The following is a 22,206-nucleotide window of genomic DNA, read 5'->3' as shown; positions in this document are numbered from 1 at the left end:
GATTGCCCCAAATTTAGATGAAAACTATATGTGCAAAAAAGTCTTTGTGGGTCTTTTATATCTGGTATCCTGCAGCAGCCCAAACCTACCACCTCTATTGTCCACGTGCCATTACCTGATGGTAGAGTTGATATCAGATGCAGCAGAGGACACGGTACTCATGCCAGCTTCACTCCTGAATGAGCTCTGTTTAGACCTCTGGGAGGCCAAAGAGCTCCTGGACTCTGACTTCCTCAGCTTGAGACCTGACAGGATGGATCTTCGAAAAAGCCCGCCCTTCCTTTTCCCCTTCAGCAGCTCAGCCTCGCTGTGCGCCGTCAGCACAAAACCTCCCCGAGACACCGCGGGGCTGCTGCCGCTGCTGCCTGTGCTGCACATGGAGACGCTGGTGGTCAGCGTGCCGGGAAGGGGGGGAGGTCCAGGAACCACTGCCCCAGTCCGGTCCAGCAGAGCTGTCCCATTGCTGTGCTCTGAACCGGAGCGGAGAGAGTTTATGGAGGTACGAAGCGGGGAGCGGATAACGGCTGCCATACCGTAAGGGACGCTCTGACGAACTCCGTAGCCATGACGCATCCCGCCAACCCACTGACCCTGAAATGTTCCTGAGGGGGAAAGAAGAAAACACTGATTAGACCTGATCAAGATCCCATGGAGATGCATAAACAAACAACAAAATCCCAACCACTGACAACAATCAGTGCTTTATGGCATTAATGAAAGTCATAAAGTGATAATAATTTGCACATAATGATTAATTTGTACACTTTTACTGTGTCGACTGACACTATAGATCCCACAGCTACAGAATCGGATACATAATGAATTCAAAAATGGGATTTCTTTATGGGTTAAATGAGGGATTTCACAAGTGATCATTTCAGTCAGCTGTTACACAAAATATTTACAGTCGCATTAATTAAAATGTGCCAAAAGGTGCTGCCTAGAAATACCTGTCGTCAACACAAAAGGGTTAAAGTGCAGTTGTTATATGGGTGTAGGGCAGCTCAAGTTAAATCCCCATGGAGTTTGTTGTTAACATGTCTGAGACTGAGATCCCCGAGGCCTTATCCACCTGAGACTGTCTAAATAAGGGATTTAACCCCTTAACGCCTAGTTTTTGTGAGTCAAACTTACATAAACGATACATTTTAATCAATACATTGCAAAATATGTGGGATGTAGCAAATATGATAAAAAAAAAAAAAGTAAACTAATTTAAGCACATTAATATTTAATTGATTTTTTTTATTAAATTGCCTGAATAAATGCTCAATTTTCAAAAACTTTAAATTTAACTTTAAATTTTCTGGCAACAATTTCACAATTCAGGCTTTAAAGGTTAATATCTGTCCCTAAATATGGAGTTCAGAGATATATACGGATGTGATTGCACTAATGGTGATTTAACTTGAAATGCAGCATTATAAATTGAACAAAATAAGTGAAAATAATTATTCTGTAATGAGTCTGAATGACAGACGTGCACGAACAGGAAGTCTTTCTGTAAAACGGTCACAATATACAGGAAGATAAGTAAGACCCACAGGATCAGCCACTCAGACCCTTTACAAGAAGAGCAGGTCCAGACTTTGTGTACAGGTGTAACTGGGATCTAACAATACCCATCATCAGAAATAAACATGTTTAGGTTTTGGTCTCTAATGTTAATATATCTGCTGATAACAGTGGAACTCAACTAAAGTCAATTAGTAAATAATAGACTGTAAGTTAACACTGCTGTCAATTAATTGCTGGCAAGCCAGTGCTAACATTAGCAGGTGTACCCCCTTTACAAATACGTTAACAAACAAAAATAAACAAACAAACAAAACGAGATCGCGATGGAGGTTTCAATGAAACAATCCAAAAAGCCACAACATGCTCTCCCAGGAGAGGCCATCTTTTGTATACAGTGTGAAATATTTCCAAAACCTACAGCATATACTGCATGTAGACTCAAATGTATTAATAATTTCTCATTATATTTGCCTGTATTTACCCGATTGTCTCCTTAAGAAATTGTTGGAATGAAACTTGAACACCGTCACACATACAGCAATTATGAATATCTATATGTTTAAGATTTATATATCTATATCTATCTATATATATATCTATAGCTAGATATATATATATATATATATATATATATATATATATATATATATATATATATATATATATATATAGATATATATATATATATATAGATATATATATATATAATGGATTGGATTTATATAGCACTTTTCAAGGCACCCAAAGCGCTTTACAATGCCACTATTCATTCACCCTCGCATTCACACACTGGTGGAGGCAGCTACAGTTGTAGCCACAGCTGCCCTGGGGCAGACTGACAGAACCGAGGCTGCCATATCGCACCATCGGCCCCTCTGGCCAACACCAGTAGGCGGTAGGTGAAGTGTCTTGCCCAAGGACACAACGACCAGGACAGAGAGCCCGGGAATCTAAATAAATATATATAATCAAAATTTGTATCTGTGTGGGAATTTTTTAGACTCACCACCAAATACAAAATGAAGAATTTAAAAAAGCACTGCAAGCCTGGCAAAAACCACCCATAGGTGGGAAGGTTTTTTTTTTTTTTACCAGTAAATAATAGCTATCAGCATGCACTAACTCAGAAAACAACATCATAGCTTTCATCCTGCTAGCTGTCTGGCTGGGCTAGCTTCTCTTCTTTCTGCTTTGCTCTGCTGGTATCTTCACCATCGCGCGCTCTTGTTTTTGATATTGAAGGAGAGGAGGCGTAAAGAGCAGTGAGGTGTTTGTGACATTAACACAGTGGGTGCTGCAGTTATGTGGTACGTGCACTAACCAACGGGTACTGTGACCCCGAGAGAACCATTTGATTTAGCAGAAGACTACTGAAGAGAGAGGGACGTCGGTTTCGGAGCAAAGAAGTTTCCTGAGGTCAGTAAAAAAAACTCCTAGGCTCCATAGCTCAGCTTGACTTACTCATACCAAATATTAGTATTTATCTATTAAAAACTTCTATTCTATGGTCTCTGGACTACTTAGTTCACTTAACCCAAAAAATCCACATTTCAAAGTCAAACTAAAGACCTGAAATAACAATATAAAAACACCAAAACTACAATAGTTTCCCGGCAACATTTGAAAATGAAAGCATCTGCTTCTGGTTTTATTTCTCAATAAAGGCAATACAGACATGACCAATAAAGCATCATTAATGAGGAGTTCCTGAATGACTCAATTAATCGTTATACAGATGATAATGAAAATTTACTGGAGAACAGATTTAATCCAGTGATGTTTAGTTCATCTGTGAGTAATGAACACTTACACCACTTGCTGCAAAGTACTGGTTTTTTGTACTCGCTGGTATTTAATTTAACTAATTAACTGTGAGTGCGAATGATTGTCTCTCTGTGTTGGCCCTGCGTCAGATTGGCGACCTGTCCACGGTGTACCTCTCGCCCAGTGGTGGCTGGGATAGGCTCCAGCCCCCTAGCAACCCGCAGTTTGGTGTAATTCATTCTGCACTTCATTCATTACCAAGCATTTGTAGATTTCACTAGTTCCTCTTTTTTGTGTTCTCTGTGCTACGGTGTTGGGAAGCAGTACAGGGGAGTGGCTTCCTTTTGTCACTCCCATTCATTCACACCATAAATCTGCACTGTCCGCATCCCTTGCTACATAACAGTCCCGATATCTCTGTGTTGCTGAAAAGTAGGGCATCTGAGTATGCATATGCATCATTCCTCTTTCTCTCTCTCACTCTCCACGGAAGTGTGTGTTCCAATAGGAGGCCAAGTAATCCATCCCGCCTGCCCATACCTCTGATGTAACAGCACTCTGATTCATTCTGTAGCGAACGCACTCGCTCAAAACCAAACTACATGACCATATAAGGACTGCAACCACATTCTTTGTCTCCATCACAAACACACACAAACGTTTCCCTAGTGGGCTAAAGTGTCGGTGAAATGGGAAGTGCTGAATGAAGACAATATTATAAGCCAATCGTATTCCAGGACACATGAGAACATGAGCACACGGGCACAACAAGCACCCAGACGCCGCTTTCAAAAAAGCCCGTGTGAGCGGTGGTGTTAAATCTGAACCTGCCCCCACGAAGTGTTGCCTCATACCACCACTCACCCCCCCTCCACACACACAGACACACACACAAAAACAAACAGAGGCTGTGTCACAGACAGCTGGCGAGCACATCTGGCAAGGCCTTTGTAATCACATCAGCACACAGCTGTACGACCATATGAAAGGCGGATCAAAGAACACTCGCACACACACGCACAAACGAGCACCTGCGCAGCAGCTTGACGAGATCACCATTTCATCAAATGGCCGCCAGAATGCTCCAAGGCCGGCGCAAGAAGAGCGAGCATCACCTGCGAGTGCGTGTTTGTGCTGACAGAGCAGAACGGAAATAACCCGCCGCTACAACAGGTCACGTTCATTTAAAAAGGCAGTTGTGTAAATTATTTTTAAAAAAAAAGAAGCACCAGCCGCATCCAAAAAGGAAAAAACATACAAAATACATTTTTTAAAAGTACGACTATTACACTGATTTTTCATAATGCTGCTCCTGTACACAAATGTACAAAATGTAAAGGAGTAACTGCTCACGGTTAAAAATAAAATTAGAATATGAAGTTGTCGGCTTCACCCACAGGTACTTAAAAACTCATCATAACAACACTTTCATTTATTACCAATCCACTTGAAGATATTTCTAAAAGAAAAAGAAAAAATCAGGGCCAAGCCTTTTACTAACAACCCTTTAAATAGAAGGCAACAATTTAATGTTTCATACTTCAATTGTCAGCTTTTGAACTACTGAATTTTTTATAGTCTGGCAAAGTTGACTGTAGTTTTGCATTAACCATACAAATATGACAATAAATGAGTACACTTCCCATAATAATGACCTATCCCTTTAAATTAACTGTATGAGTAAAATGTGAAAAACGGGACAAGGATTGTTTCATTTGCTGTTACAGTAAAACCTCCAAATAGGAGGATTTCTTATGTATACACAGTGTACTATAGGTAGTATGTAGTACACTCTGAGGGCCCATTCACTGTGCTGGACAGCTTGTTTCTGAGCTACTAGTGTACTAGTGTCTCTGTGTGCGGATCATTGTTAACAGCGCTGCTGTTTACAGTCCAGTTATTATAACAGATAAATATTTAAAATAGCTAACAAGCTAAACTGTGAAATAATAATTGAACCACGAAGTAACCGCTTCAGCACCGTTCTGCTAAGCTCAGTGTGTTCGATGACTACAGGAACCCAGAAGAACGTGTAAATGTTTTACATTGTCCTTCCACTACTGGATTATTATTAGCTAAATTACATCTAGATTATTACTTAACTCTGTGATTCATAGACTTAAATCAGCTAATATTTCTGTAAATACTGAAAAAAGCAGTATAGCACAATACAAGATATCAGCAACTTTAAAAATACCTGCTACATTGAATCAGCACCTCTCTATAGCACTAACACAAACAGTGAAACATTGAAACCTTCGAGCATGTAGGAGTTATTGAAGGCTGTGTTAACTGCAGCTGGGTTCACCAAAGAAAATGGCAAGTGAGTGTGTAAATGAATAAATATATGTGAAGCAGTATGTGGGTTTGAGCTTTTTCATGACTTCTTGGAAGCGTATACCACCCTCAGTCTGCCTGTCGCTCTCCGTGGTGCTGAAAAATACAGCGTAAGGCAGCTGGCAGTGATTTCACTGCAATATCGCACCTTACAGAGTCTTAACTGAAAGCAAGTGCAGTGGGGTAACTGTACAGGAGTTTTCTGACAGATGATACACTGGATTGGATTATCCTGCCGTGGCTGCACTGACAAAACAAACACTGTTGGGATGTCAACGCCTCAACCTCAAGAGTACAGTCGCAAGGAGAATCTGCTCCACAGCTCCCACGCCAACAAAATTTCACCGATTCTGCCTGGAAGCCAACGGGAGGCGCAAGCAAAGTGGACTCTCATTGCAACTACAGCAGCAAGGACAAGGCAGCTGCGCGGAAAGAGTTAACACGGCGAGATCAAAGCTGCGGAAACATCACAGAGTCACAGCGATCTGATCACGCGCCAACCCCCAGGCTGAATTCATAATTGTCTCTTTAACAAATGCGCGTGTCTGTCCTCTGTTTCTAGGTTAAAAACCCTCTGCATTGTAGGGTCTGTATTTCATTCACAGCAAACAGAAATCTTTAAAGTATTACTGGACTGTACACACACACAAAACAATTTGATTACACGGCTAGGTGTCTGTGATTCTTAGTCTGTGGTTCTTGTGTGTTCACATTATTGCATAGCAGACTACTTTACAACTCAAAGTATTGATTTGTGATGCACAGCACTTGCAAAGAAAAAACATGGAGCAAGACAAGCTGGAAGGAGCTCAAACTGGTTATTATATGAATTATAAATGTGTTGTTTTACCACGTCAGCACTTGCCCTTGTGCATATGAGAGAGATGGGGAGGGAGAAAAACATAAGACAAGACAAGGCCGAGTTTATCAAACACTTTTTCTCCTTTATGTTGCAGACACTCGGTACAAATGGCGGGTTGTTGCTTGTGGTCGTTGGAGTGAAACTGGTCACAAAGAGCTTTACGACTGCACCAAAAACCCATTGCTTTGGGATCTAGTAGGTTGCCGTGGTGACCAGCAGTTTGCATGGAAGATGCTGACTTGTCGGCGAACAGGGTAAAACAGCAAAACGTGCAGAATGTAAGCTGTGGTGGCAGAGATTAAATCTCACCAGCCGGTGGGGACGTTGTTTTCTGTCTTCATATTTTATGTGTTGCAGGAGTAAATCTGGACTTAGCAAAGCGAGAAACAGGCAGCAACTCACATGTGCTCTCATAGTGGAAAGTTGAAAAGCTTGAAGTCTTTGTCGTTTAGCCTCTCTGTTGCTTGCAAAGTTGTTAAAATAATTTCAGTCATCATTTTGGGGGCTTTAGTATGTTTTTGATTTATTATTGAAGGTGTTTTATATGAACAAACACTTGTATATAGTGGCTATGCAGCTGTAAGTTTTATTATGTTCTATCTGCTGTGTTTTCTGTGAGTGTTTCAGATGTGCAGCTATACTGTGCTTGTGAAAACTGCTCATCTACACTTGTTTTGTGAAGTTATATAACACTCTTCATGTCTAATGCATGGCTTGGCAGCAATTATTTAGCAGCCTTTCTTTTACATAATTTACTGTATGTGTGTTTGATACTGGTTATACACCCATTTTAAAAATATTATTGTTCATTTCTTTCAGAAATTAACACATTGTTTCTGTTTAGCATGCTGAAGGGAACGTCTTAAAAAAACACATAACACCTGTGGCTTTTTGAAAACCTCTCAATCTGCTTAGGTCAGTAACGGCAGAACAATAAAAAGGGAAATTGCATCTACAGTAATAAATCTCAGGTGGACAGATACGCTACAGATAAACTACATCTATATGGATTTCTAAATCATCGAAGACTTCCAGTAAGCCATCAGCAAGCTGGCTGCAGTCAGTGGTTGCTAAAGGCAGAAACTGCAAAAACAAGAGCAGAATTCACTCAGAAGGAAATGAATGGAAATGAGAGCTAAGCAAGGAAGAAACACGTTAGAAGCGCTTCATCGGCAATGTGATGCAGAGGCAGAACTCGCTGAAGCCAACATCTATGAGGCTGTAGCAAGCCAAACAGAAGGGGGACGCATGAGTGGAAACCTCTCCCCTCCAGCAGATCCCTTAGACTGCACTAGTCAGTAGGTTAAGGATCAGTTTGCCACATGAAGCTGTCAAGCTACAGGACATGACAGCGTGCACCACATTTTTACCACTTAAGAAAAGGATATGACAAGTCTGACTCTGGTAACAGACCCGATATGTCATACATGAAAAGTTTTTTCAATATATTTAGGCCTTCCATAGCACTTGAAACCCTCTCATCAAACATCTTCACAAGATAACTCAATATGTCTGACCATACAAGATTTGAGGTCCTGCTCAGCAGTGGTCTTCCAAGATTCAGTGACAAGAGCTTTCCCTCAGTTTGGCTACAGTGTGGGAGAGGCTGGAAACGGCTATTTGACAAGGTGGATTGTTTTCTAAGATATTGAGTATGGATTTACATCTTTCAGAGACAAACTGAGAGAGTTTGTGAGAGCTACATTCCTGAGTTGCTATACCTGAACAGAACGGGTGAAATAAAGTAAACATGATAAAATCAGGATGTTTTACATTGAAGGTGATCTGTCTCCACTTGCGATGCACTTTTTTAAGTTTCACTACAACTTGGATAATGAACTGGAGAGTGTTTTCAGACACATTGGCATCTTCCAAACTACAGACAACCATGGAGTTTGCCAAGTGGTCTCCAACATGTCTCTAGATCTGTGTGACTGAAGTTTTATTCACACTAGCTGAAGTCTAGCAGACAGTGGCTAACAGCCCCCTGTGCTGGCTATTCCCCTAATAATGCATACGTATAAGCTTTAATGAAACTTACATGGGTCAGTACTGTAACGGTTCAACCCCTTATAGCTTATATATCATGAAGGAGGATCATGATGCTTCCAGCCCAGGCAGTTGCTGTTCATATAACACTACACCATCCCAAGTGCTTCTCGGGCAAACTCCATCTACGCAGTTAGTAACGCATCAACAACAGTGCGGGGCAGACTTCCAAGACAGATATTTAGAGTTTCATGATTTAGTCAGCACCATTAATCCTCACTGCAAACATAAAACTTCTCCCGTTACATAAGCTAAAGCCTGCAGATGGGTTGTTGTTTTGGCTTTATAGAAGGCACATAATAGTAATGACCCTAGAAAAAAAAAAGATAAACAACAAGTTACTGAAAACGTATTTTTTTATGGGCGTTTTTCACTGAAAATAAAATGTTTTAGTTTAACACGGAGAATTAAATCTTATGCATCAATCCTCCTAAATAATTTTAGATTTATATTATTCTTATTCTTATTATTATTATGCTATAAAGTGGAGCAGTCTGTAGTGAGAAAAACTACTGAAGAGAGGCAAAGGGAGAGAGAGCCCTGAGGACGGTGCACAGACACATCGGCTGGGGGAGAAAAACAGCAACTACACAAACAGAAGGAAAGACAGATGGTAACTAAAGACAGGTAGACAAGAAAAACGACAGGCAACAAGCCAAAAAAAAGGGCAGTACAGTCAGGCTGTGCAGGCATGCAGACAAACACACTAAACTGGTCAAATCACTGAACACTGAAAGCAAGGAAAGTCTGTTCAAAGCTAAACCTCTTCCTGCCTAAATCGCTGTGTGGGACTATTATCCGTTTAAGGGATTTTGCTTGGGCCCCTTTTTTCTGTCTGAGTCTTTCAGATTGCAATTTGAGGATTATTCATCTGCTCAGAAATTTCATAAAAAAGGCTCGTGATAACGCGATGACATTCTGATGACCTGCACATCGAAAAAATGCCTACAATTTTCTGTCATTTTGTAACCAGTGTTTTGGTGATAATAGTTTATCCAACTATGAATGGTTTGGCACTTATGAAAAAAAACAAATACCGTCATGTGTCCTTAACCTCAGTCAGTCAGATTTCTTTGTTCCCCATAAGACATTTAGTCTGTTTAACATTCTCATTGTTTGCATCCATGTTCGTCAACTGGTGCTCTTTTGTTCCCCATTTCAGTCTCGCTGAGTTGGATGTTCAGGGCTGTGAAACAGTGGAATCAGTGGAATTTTGTAAGACTTCAGGATCACTTTGCTTTTTTGTTGCATTTATTCATTTGTTGAGACCTTCGTGTGGATCAAATTGGCTACATATTTTTTTTTATAAATGCATGTGTATAAATTACCTCCCGTTTTCTTGTGCAACCCTTAATCAAATGGAGTTCCACAATCCTGTGCTAAGTTTTCAATGTCGTATACGTATGTGCATCTTTCTTACCAACAGAACACGCTTTACTTTCAGAAAGAAATGGCAAAGAAGAAAATGCATGATGTCAACGGCTCATTGAGAAAGAGCATGAAAAAAGAAAAGCACAGTGGCCTGGCATTCATAAATAAACTAGCAGCATGACGGCGCTCTTACCAGACAAGTAAAAGATTCCTGAAAACCAGTGGAAGAAGAAATACTGAAGGGGATAAGCAGCAAAGATCATAAATAACTCAAAAAAGGAATCCGGAAAGGGATCATGACCTGGCAGCAACACGGGGAAGATGCTTTTCCTTTTACGTCAATACAGCAAATGGGTGACCTCATCAACTGTGCAAACTACCGTGGGATTACAATCCTATCCATACCAGGCAAAGTGCTTAACAGGATCATCTTGCACAGAATAAAGGAATTAGTCATCATTCAGCTCCACTGGGCTTCTCAGAGAATAGATCCTGTACTAACCGAGATACTGTGTGACCGCCGAGCAAGAATGGACGACAGCTTTCTGCTGTACAATTTAAAGTATTTGTCATGAAAGGCAGCTCAAAAACGTGTCCAAAGAAGACGCTGTCAATTATTTGGATAACTTGTCAGCCAGTACTATTAAGGTGACCGGGCATTACAGTACAATACCTATCAACAGATGAGAATATAGTAATTTCATGTTCTCTTTCGTTTTTCCTCCTAAGTTTTCCCTGTCAACTGGTCCATACAAGAAGATGATAGGTACTGAAAACCATTGATCAGTACAAATATAAATACTTCCTGGAAATGATGCGTTGCAAACCTTAACTAAGCATGGTGAGATCCCTTTCCTTAATAGCTACAGTTAGATATAAGACAGCACAGAATGATTTACATGGTTAAGAAAAACAACTTCAAAACAGATAACCAAGTCAGGGACACATTTTAGGAGGCAGGCATCTCTTTTCCAAGGTACACACTTTTATGAATGTAAACATAGAGAGTTTACAACAAGGTGAAAATTACTGGTGACACTCAACAACAAGGCCAGATTAGACATTACCAGAAAACATCTAAAATAGCTGCACAACCAAGATGAACTTGTACCCAAATAATAGAAAGACAAAAATATGGAGAGGGAGAGCAACAGCTCACGATCCAGTGCATACCATATTATCTGTCAAATATGGGGGTAAGTATTGTTATGGCATGGGCATCTATGGCTACCAGTGGAAGCAGGTCAGCAGTGTTTATTGATGATGTAACTGTGCTATATACTCTGCTCAGATTCAGCCAAATACTGCAAAACTGATCAGACAGTGCTCCACAGAGCAAATGATTAATGACCCAAAGTATACCGCGAGAGCAACCCGAGAGTTTCCTAAGGCGAAGAAATGAGATCTTTCACAGTCACTTGTTCTCAAGCCAACACTGGAGATAAAACTGGATGCAGACAAACAAGCAGACGCTGAAGCCGGCTGCAGTAAATGCCTGGTAGAGCATCTCAAGGGATGAAACACAGCATTTGTTGATGAGTTCTAAATTTCAAACAGGCACTACTGCAAAATATTTTCATCCAAGCGTTGAAAACAATCTTTATACTTAAAGTGGCGTTAGTTTCTGCTAAATAATTCCTGATTAGTTAATGTAATATTTTAGTTAATTCCCTTAATCATAATCACATCTTGTTGGATTTAAAAATACAAAAAAGCTAATATTTCCCAAAGATATATGGAGCTAACTATAACTAATACAGATTAATAGTAATAAGGTTACTGCCAATACAGTTTTTTCAGTCAACATATCCCGTTTAGCAGTACTTGGGTCGCCCTTTAGCAAATACAGCAACAATAGACATTTGAATGCTTTTAGCAGTTGGTTGACTTCCTGACTCAAAGAATACTGCTAGAGCAACCCAAGAGTTTCTCAAGGCAAAGAAATTGGATATTCCTCAATGGCCAAGACAGTCACATAATCTCAAACCAATACAGCACGCTTTACAGTTACTGAAGACTAAACTGGAAGGAGAGACCCACGAACAAGCAGCAAGTAAAGGCCTGGCATCACAATGGAAGAAATTCAGCATTTGCTGACGTCTGTGACTTCTAGACTTGCATAACATAATTTTAATTATGTTAGTTTGTCCAATTACTTTTTTAACTTTTTAAACTTCTGGAAATAGGGACTATGCCCAGGAGCTGAAATTAAATGAAAGCAATTAAAGTCAGTAATTCATTCACTTGATTGTTTTATTTAAAATCCACTTTAAAAAGACCGCAATTACAACAAAATAACAAAACCAAACAAAGTTTCCCTGTGAAAAAACCCTATGGACCTAACTTTACATTTGGCCTCAGCCATAAATGTAGTAATATTACAGTAAAGGCTGTAAAATGGTGAGATACCTACATGTTTTTTTGTTGCATTGTTGAGCCAGGATTAATCCTTTTAACAGCTTTGCCAGATGGACAATTGAGCTTTGTGACTTATATAATGTTTTTTCTAATCTAACCAAGTAGTTTTGGTACCCAGAACTAATCAAAGAGTGTGTGAATATGAAAATGAAAAATAAAAGGAAACAACAATGGTGCCACACAACATCTTGAAACAAAACTCAACATTCTAAAAATCACATGGGACAAAGCATATATCATCACTAACCCTCTCGTGACCTTGTTTGGATTTTTTAGATATTCTCTCTAAAAAGAGGAAATAAAATAACAAAGGATATCAATACTGTGCACTGCAAAAGAACAACTGAAAAATAAATAAATAAGAAAGGTGTCTCACAACTTTAGGGCTTTTATTTTGAAAATAACATGCTTTGCTTTGACTTATAACCTTCTATCATATTGCAGACCTCCCAGGAATTTCTGCTTTTACAGAAATACAGTTTACATTAGGCCTGCCATGATTAGTCGACTAGTCACGATTACGTCGACTATCAAAATCGTCGACGACTGATTTAATAGTCGATGCGTCATTTGAAGCTTTGTAAGATCACAAAAGAATGGACTGAAACAGAAGATGGCAGCGCTGCATGTACAAGCATGCCAGCTGCCGTTAAACCCCGAAGAAGAAGAAGAAGCTCTGTCCCAGAATTCATAGCGCAGCCCAGCTCAGTTTCCAACAATGGCGGCAGCTAGTTAGTTTTAATATTACTCTTATTATTCTTTCTGGGTCACAAAATAAATGTTTAACATATTTTCAAGCGAGAATGTAGCTGTGTAAACCTCAAATATCTGCTCAGTTTATCAAGACACCTCATATTTTCAAAAGCGCTCTGACGTTTTCGGAGACGTCTGTTACCCACCAGCTCGATAGCTAGCCGGGGGCAAGGCTCACTAGAGCCCGTGAGAACACCGGACTCCCGGCAAATCGTTTTCAAACCCACTGCCATCTTTCGCTACTCAGGTTAAACATACATAAGTCACTTAGATAACTTCAAAATGTTATTGTTTGGCTTTTTTTAGTATTTTATTTGTTCCTGAGTAAATCGGTTTGGCTGAGATTAAAGTTATAGTTTTTACACAGCTGAATAAACGTCAAGCAGACAACTGATTATCAGAAGTGTGAGATGCTCGAGTGTCCCGTTATATTTTAGATAGCAAGGAGTTTATTAAACTCCACCAAAACAATCTGCAAATTTCATTAAAATTTAATAAACTATCATCTTGTCTTTATTCTTAGTTAGCACATACCTTAAACACTTAAAGCTGTAAGCTAATGATAGTTATATAAGAGCAGATACATGCTGGTGCAATAAGCTGTAAGTTTTACATCTAATGGATGCATGATCTGATTAGTCGACTAATCGCAAAAATAATCGGTGACTAGTCGACTATGAAAATAATCGTTTGTGGCAGCCCTAGTTTACATAAATAAAGGTGAGCATGTCAAAAACAATCTATAGCTGCTAGAAATGCTGAAGGCAAAAATGAAAGGAGATGGCCAATCACATTCAATAGCATTCAGTTAACAAGTTAACTAATGCTATTAAAAACTACTACTAGCAAACCAACATCAGCAACTTTGCTAACAGCAAACCTACCTCGATAATGACATCAAAATAACATGATTGCAATATTTATTCATCTGTAAACAGCTTTAATAATTCCTTATAATGTTTTAAACCAAAATGCATAACATCTGCTGGTTTCAAATGTTTCTTCATCCAAATGGACAGTCTAAGAATTGCAGGTAAAATACTGGATTCACCTGATTTGCATGACACTTCCTTTGAATTTACTTTCTTTCAAGGCTAAAATAATCAACAGGATAAGCCTCAGAATTTGGGAAATTTCAATATTTCTCTTTTTGATGAGATTTTACAAAACTTTTTTTTTTTTTAAATAAACTAATCATAAACATAGACATAGAAGGACAGAATACATGAAACTAAGTTGAGTCAAATGAGAGGAAAGGGCTGTCTGAATATGTAATTCCTACTTGTGACTTGTCATAGTCTCAAATAAGAGTTCAAATTGTTTGTAAATTGCTTTTCCCTTCCTCTCTTCTGAAGTGAAGGTTTTCCTGCAAACAGCAGTCCTGAAGCTGACGGGGACTGAGACAATGCTCAGAAGACTTCAGCTGTGCTCACGGTTGTAAGCCTGTTAGGGTTATCTGAGACCTCGAGCATTATCTTGGCCATGTCTAAGATAATTCTGTGTAATAAGTCCATTATATGCTGGTTGTATGCGTTGCTACAGGGCATGAGCTAACTAACTACATGGCCGACTGGGTGATAGAAAGCAGAGAGGCACTTCTGGCCGAAGTGATTCCTCCCACACACACTGCAAATATATTCTCTCAAATATATTCTTTTACACATGCTTGTTATTTTTCCTTCCAAACGCATGTCTCACTAATCAGCGAGCCAAAGGAAACAGGTTTTTGATCTCATTTGGCTCACCTATCGTTGCAGGGTGAGTTTAAAACAAGATAAGTGGATTTATTATTTATTATGCGGATTTATTATGCTTACATAACACGGCCAGAGCGAGAATAATTACAGCAGTGATAGCGGCTTTTAGCAGGCTAGCAGGGTGTGTTAATTTAGAACAATTATAATTCAGATTTAGCATATTTACCAACAGCTGGAGGACATGAGGGAGGTTCAGGGATACTTGTGAGCGGTCGCACACCTCGTGTTGTTGAGCATCTGCCATGATATGAATGCTCTCGTGCTTTTTCTTGTCTTTTTGACATTTCATATTCACATAAGGGGAATTTTTAGGTCAGTTTGTACATCTCTGACAATAGCATATTCACCACTACTGCTGTAATCTCTAGCAGTTAGCACTGTTGTACACAGTGACAGCTGTAATCTCTCTTTGTGACTTCAACTCTCACTAAAGTGATTACTGAATCCGTCTACTGCTCTCTTTTCATTTTTCTACTCCACTCCCTCTCTCCTTCTCTCTCTATGTGGTTGGTAATCAGTCAGCTTAGCTCTTCATCTCAGTAAACAACATTAGCCCGGAAGGCCAAACCAGCCAATCCAGGCTCGGCAGAGCCGGCTGGGCGGCCAATAGCAGCGAGGAACATCAAGTCCCTCGTGACACAGTGACCTGCTGCATGTCAGTGAGCATTGCTATGGAAACCCTACTGTACAGCGCGGCTCAGTGGAAATGCAGCAAAGTGAGGGAGGGAGGAGAGAGGTGGGAGGAGAGGAGAGAGGGATGCTGGCAGACGTGGGAGAGTAACGAAGAGAAAAACTAAACAGCAGCGGTAGAGACGGAGGAGGAGTGTTTCCTAGAAATTTGGCATCAGGTGGAGTTGGAGGGGAAGTGTAGCTGACTCAAATTGCACAGTGTGTTTCAAAAGTATGTAGGCAGCAGAGCATCTTTGAATGCTGTGGCTTCTGGCTCATATTGCTCTGGAGATGACTGAGCTGTGAGTCTGTAAGGCAGATTTTACTGTGAAGCACTCTGCACTGGACCGTATCAGAAAACCAATGAAGGAAAATGATTATTTCAGCTTTAAGCTAAACATTTAAAATCACATTTAAGCTGTTTTAATAAGCAACAACAGTTAGACCTGGCGTAGTTTAAGCTCACGTTCATGCTTCATTTAGAAACATAAATGCTTGTGACCACCAGCGCTGCCCCTCAGCCTACTAGTAGACACACCTGTGGTATCAATTTCAAACCTCTATTGTTATTCATAAGATTTTCAGAAAACTTTCAAAGACATCCAGGTTTTTTAGTGGAAATTAACAGCTATGGTATTAATTTTAAACTCCTATATCTTCTTCACAAACTTGGGCGTCCACGTGACACCAATAACCCTTTTATGGCTGAGGGGCAAAAAGGACTGACAAGTCCCAGGTTTTCTGACACTGTATAAGATTCATGTTCTTTTTTAGACTTTATTAAAGTTTTGCAGTCACATGACTACTAACTATGTGACGTTAACTTGTCCGATATTTTAGACATGTCACAATAATTGTGACAGTGTAGGGTCAAGTCATTCAGGCCCCTTTCACTCAGCCCTGAAAGCAGTGACGCCTCGTCAACCAGCAGTTTCTCAGGATAAGTGTTAACAAAAACCTTATTTGATATATAGCAGATTATATATATCACGATTGCTAGTAATTTCCTTGGAGATTTACTTTTTGACTACTCTCCCTATTCATGACACGGACACTGTGATGTCAGTTCAGGACGTAGCCTTCAACTGCCGCTCGAATGAAAGGAGAAAAACCTGATGAACAGATTAACTTTGCTGCTTCTGTGAATACTGTCTGTATATTGAGCTGCACTTTATTTTCTGATAGCTTTCATGTTCTCTGAATAGCCTCTACTGTATCTTTGATTTGCCGAGAAAATACCTGTTGCACAATCACTTATCCAAGTGATTGTGCAACTTGGATAATGGAAAAAACGGACTGAACTGTGCTGCATGTCTTCTTCCAAAGTGATGATAAAACAACTCATTTTTACACATTATTTAGGCAGCATTTGCATTCGAAGAAGTAATTTACACATGTCAATATAAGTTTGCATTAGCACAAATTAGAAAATAGGAAAAGGATAGAACGCAAGTAGGAAAAGCTCACATTTCTCTTCACACACAGACCGGACAGCTAGAAAATATCGTTTTTTGGTGCAAACAACTTTTGGGCTCCACCAGCTTCTTCTTAGTTGACGTTCACATTTATCCAGGCTTGGGAGGAACCCTAGGAGTCATACTAGCGTGTGACCCCCTGAGGCTGGGATTTTGTCCCCTCCCAGTTTTGAACTTTTTGTGTGTGAGGCGAATGTGTTCATCACTACACTATGGAGGCGCTGATGCAGGTTTATAATTACAAGTAAAGTCAGGAACACATTCGGCCGCAGCAAGGCAAGATTCATGTTCGCATTTCTTCTTTGGTTACTGAACTATTTATCTTTTTCTGGTTATTGTTTTCTGTTTCTTAAATTCTGCACCAGCATCAATGGTTACTTCCTCTATTAAAACATATTAGTTTTATTACCTCGCAGATCTATAAAAAGGACAGATGCATGTTGTTATAATAAGGACACTGTGTACTGTTGGAGCTAGATAACCACGCGTAACTAGGCCAATCTCTGCTGCATTTACTGTATGTGGGTTCAAATGATACAGTTACACTCCAACATATCTGAAAGGCCCATTTTTGTCTTTCTCTTTCTTTCTTTAATGATCTCACTCGCTTCCTGATTAGAGAGTATCTCTCATAACAATCACGATAATCATCTATCCACCGAGTGAGCCATCGCTCAGTTATCTGTTCATCATATAAGTGATCCATTCATCCATTAATCTGTACATCTGTTGAATCATCAATGCCTCCCTCTGTCAGTCCGTCCATCTGTCTGGTCATCTATCAAGCCGAATTATTCTCCTTTGTACCGAATCAACCCCTAAAACCAGTCTGGTCTGCGGATTTTATCGGGCTGCTCAGGACTGTGTGTGTTTGTGTGTCGTGAAGAGCAGCGTAATGCGGCCTGGTAGTTGTAGAGTTATGTAACAAGGCTTTAGCGGCACGTATGCTACTGTCAGCTCCATACTTACACACATACTACCAGATTTCATGGCTGTGCAGTTTTTGCACATGCATGCAATGTAGTGTATGCATGCGCAGTCGCACCCACAGCGACTGAATTAAGTCATAGCCTAAGAGACTCAACATGCAACTGAATTCATTTTCTAGGCAATTGTGATGCAGATTTGCAAGACTTTACAAATGAAAGAAGAAGAATCAAATGTATAATTACATGTTTTGCTTTTTCAACATAGTCAGATGACAAACACAGACATATTTCATGCATTTAAGTGCCCAACATTGCATCTGGTGTCCCTAGCAGATTGATGGATGTTTTGGGTGTTCGGCACAAATAGTGTGCTGATATTGGCTGTATTTGTAGTCCTGCTAGTGGCTCTTATGATTATCATTTTATCATAAAATTCAATATTTCGACATCTATTGGATGGAATAGCATCGAACTGTGAATGTATTTATGGGCTCCACAGATTTACTATGATAGTTTTTATTCCTTGGATCAAAATTCCAATTAAAAAGTATTTTAATATCGTTATTCTGGTCAAACTGGGGGTAGATAAGCCATATGCCACTGGGTTTATTTCTAATCAGTAAATTATAGCATGTTAACATGCTAATAAAGAATGATGAACAATATAAACGTTACATTTCCCTTGTCATAAAGATATCAGGATGCTGACTTTCGTATTTATTGCAGCATGTGACTGACTAACGTGACTGTAGATGCGTAGGGCCAGTTTTAATAAGCAGGGGAAATTACTGTAATGGCTTAAAGTGGAGGGGGGAAAGCACCAGCGGGACTGGAATACTAATAACGTGCACACTGATGAACAGTCGGTTTATTTTTGTGCTAACCAACGATTCTCAGTCTGGAACGCTGCTGCCACCAAGGCTGTGTGGTAACTGCACACCATTTGGAAATCACAAGACTGACCTACAACCAGTTCCCAACTTTTAATTTACTTTCTGATTGTTACTTTTCCTGGATAAACATTATTCACTGTCCGTGGTCCTGAAACAGAAAAAAAAAGAACAGTGGGAAAGATTTCATGTATTTTTTTGGGACTTTTTTCTGGCTTCAGGGGTAAAATTAAGCCTTAAAACGTCTGAAAATAAGACCTTTTAAAAGCTTGCTTAATCTCCTGAAAAGAAACACTAAAAATATAAGACTTACGAGTAGTTTTGGTGCATCTAGTATAACAGAAAAACATGCATTAGCAATCTATCTTTTCTGATAGCACTTTCCTCCAGCAATCCAAGCCCATTAATACAAGTAGAGAAAATATCCCTCCCTATAAAAGCAAATACTGCAGCCAGGTCAAGTGCAAGATGGATTAAAAACTTCTGTCCTATACAAACTAGTTCAAATTTTAGGTAACTAGGAAATTATGAAAAAGTGCATAAATGCAATGTCTGTCCTCTGTTCAGCAATGTTTTTGGGGCTTGTTACTTGGGAGCTGATGTCCTCTTCCATCCCTCTAACCTTTCACTCATCCCTTAAGACTGTGTGGCCTGAATTGAAGGACTCTAAATACACAGAGTGTCCTCAAGCAGCTGAATTGAAAGTTGAGGGTTGGGAGGACACGAGGAAGAGGAGGAGAAAGACAGAGAAAGGAGGAATCAGAAAACAGACAGAAAATGAGAGCAAGTACATTTTCAAAAGCTGTCCTGGAGCAACCTCTTCCCTCAGCATGAGCGTGTGTGTGTGTTAACAAGGCGTGATAGAAGAAAGGATGACCCTAGAAAACCTTTAGAGAAGTTCCTCCTACTGTGCATCTGCTCTCAGCCTGTCAATCATCAACCAGTAAGAGGCTGTTTTCACAGAGGACAGTTGTCAAATATCGCTCATTGACAGGAACTGAGTGGTGCGCCTTCTGCTACACACAAACCAACTCCCAAAACACCCACAATGCATCTGTCCTTCTGTATCTCCTATAGTTCTTACCTCCATCCGAGTACGTCTCTGTTCCGTATCCGTCCTGCAGGCCGTTGTTCCACGTCCCTTCGTACTTCCCGCTTGTCCCCGTGCTCTCCCGCACGCCATAGCGTCCTTTAAAGCCATTCGTCCACTCGCCTTTGTACACCCAGCGGCCTTTATTCTCAACGCCCACACCGTGTCTCTTGCCCTGAGCCCAGGTGCCCTGGTAGGTGTTCCCGCTGGGCCAAGTGTAGACACCCAGCAGTTCAAACCCATGGGCCCAGGAGCCGCAGTACTCGCCCTGGCCTTTGGGTCCAGTGCAGATCCCGTGACCGTGCGCCTTGCCCTCCTCCCACCCTCCGCAGTATGACCCCCCATCGTCAAAGTTGAACCTGCCGCCAGTGGACATGCATGAAACAGGTCTTGGCAATTCCCCTGAAGCCTCGACAAAAAGAAAAAGAAAAGAAAAGAAAAAAGAAGGAAGGAAAAAGGACAGGTTGGTGCTAGAACCAATCCATGGAGCGGAGTTTGGAGGTTGGTGAGGGTAGGGGTAAGGAGGTGAAGGAGGGAGTGGGAGGGAGTGAACTCCCACACAAATCAAGATAGGCCACTTTCAGTTTCCCACTAGCTTGGTGTGGAAGAAGTGGAAATAAGGTGGACTAAAAAAAAACAAAACAAAAAAAAACGTGGCCCCTCACAGCTGTGTCAGGGCTCTCCCAGCCTGTTGGGGAAAGGTAGCAGGTTGCCGTTCACTCCATCCTCTTGGTGGGCTCTTTGTAGCTTTGGCTAGCACTTTCCAGCTTCTCTGTGGCCTTTCCAGGTGAGAGAGGAGGAGAGTAGGGCCAGAGCTGCCATTATTCTCCCTCAGCAGAAGTTTAATCCATGAGGCAGCTCCACCGGCCTGCCATCGGCCTGCCTACACAGTCTACGGCACAAACGCAGAACTCTTCCTCCTACTCTCTCGCCTGCTTTCCGCTCAGGCCCACTCAATCCGCCACCTCCTACCTGATGATGCCTCCACCTCTCTGGGGTGTAGAGCCGAGAAGTTTCCCTGGTGGCAGCCCTTCAAACCTCCGAGCCTCCAGCATAGACGCCACCCTGATCAGCACAGAGGCTTCAGCTGGAGCGGTGACATGATAACTGACAAAAGAAAAATAAACAAAAAGGAAAAAAAAGATTCTCCTCCTCAGATTTTTCTTTTTCTCCAAGTCTGTTGTTGACGATCAGACAAAAATATTTAAAGTGAGACTCTGTGGCTCACGCCAGACTTCATTCTCAGCTTTAACACACACACATATACTGCGCTTTGCTGCACAGCCAGGGATCGCACACATGCATAGAGAGAGGGAGAGAGACAGAAATAATGGGAAAAACAGAATGTAATCTGCTCGGCTGCCTGTTTCGTCTGTCCTGTGGTGCCGGAGAGCGGCAATGCAGTCTCCTGCCTTATGCACGCATACGCTATATGCAGGCACACACACATATGCACACACACTCCTTCTGACAGAAAGTGCGCACACACAGACAATGAAAATAAATAACTGAACTGATTAATTTCTCTTCTTCTATTCCCCGTCTTCCTCTCTCTCTCAGTCTGTCTGTAGGTCTTTAATCCACTGCGTCCATAAGTGGTTTATCCTCTGCGTGGGCTGCCTTCAGATTGCCTGTTTGATGAAATTCCATCCATCTATATGATCCTGTTAAGGTGTGCTCTGTCCTCTTCAGCATCGCCTGCTCGTCTCCATGTTTCCCTATGGAGTGCCGGCTGACGCACAGCCTGCCTGCTGCCTTGGTCTTACAATCTCTTCTCCTCCTACGGCTGAATCTCTGTAGCTCTCTCTCTCTCTCTCAGAAAATCTGCTCATTAGAGAGGACTGTTCCAATGCAGCCACAACCCCCCTCCTTCCCTGCTCAATAGCACAATCCAGTTCTTAAAGAGATAGAAACGCCACACACAACTTTCTATTGCCATCCTCATCTGTAGCTTTATTTTTTAGACCGTTTATCATTATCTCGGCTTATCTCTAATTTAATTGGCCTGAATACACAAGGGCTGGATGATGATACTGATTCTAAAAGTCCTGAGGATGGTTTATTCCATGTGGCACTTTTTGTCTACTGTGTAGTTTCTGTTTGCCTTGTTTGTCCTTTGTGGTCTCTCTTTCATCCCCCAAAGATTCATGCCAAAATTAATCCCCCTCCCTGATCTCAGTGCTCTTCCTGTTAAATGGGAGCTCTTCCTTCCCACTGTTGCCAAGTAATCGCTCAAAGGGGATTAGATTGTTGGGGTTTTCTCTCTAACACTGCAGGCTCTGTAGAATATAGCCTTGAAGAAATAATCATTAATCCATCGATTT

At 40.8% G+C, this 22,206-nt stretch overlaps 1 protein-coding gene across 1 annotated transcript in view; it reads right to left on the bottom strand.

Annotated features, from left to right (window-relative positions):
• The window catches only part of jph3b (junctophilin 3b), a 66,135-nt gene extending 44,427 nt beyond the window's left edge, over positions 1-21,708 (bottom strand). The window contains exons 1-2 of the mRNA XM_085165339.1: positions 19,877-21,708; positions 116-602 (exon numbers count right to left, since the gene is read on the bottom strand). Of these exons, the coding sequence (XP_085021465.1) occupies positions 116-602; positions 19,877-20,258 (869 nt within the window). The 5' untranslated portion in view covers positions 20,259-21,708. The remainder of the gene's footprint in view (positions 1-115; positions 603-19,876) is intronic.
• Positions 21,709-22,206: the final 498 nt, after the last annotated feature.

Source organism: Neolamprologus multifasciatus, chromosome 7 (genome assembly GCF_963576455.1).
Source record: "Neolamprologus multifasciatus chromosome 7, fNeoMul1.2, whole genome shotgun sequence".
Classification (NCBI taxonomy): domain Eukaryota; kingdom Metazoa; phylum Chordata; class Actinopteri; order Cichliformes; family Cichlidae; genus Neolamprologus; species Neolamprologus multifasciatus.
Note: the sequence above shows the minus strand (reverse complement) of the source record. Positions and strands in the feature narration are given on the sequence as shown.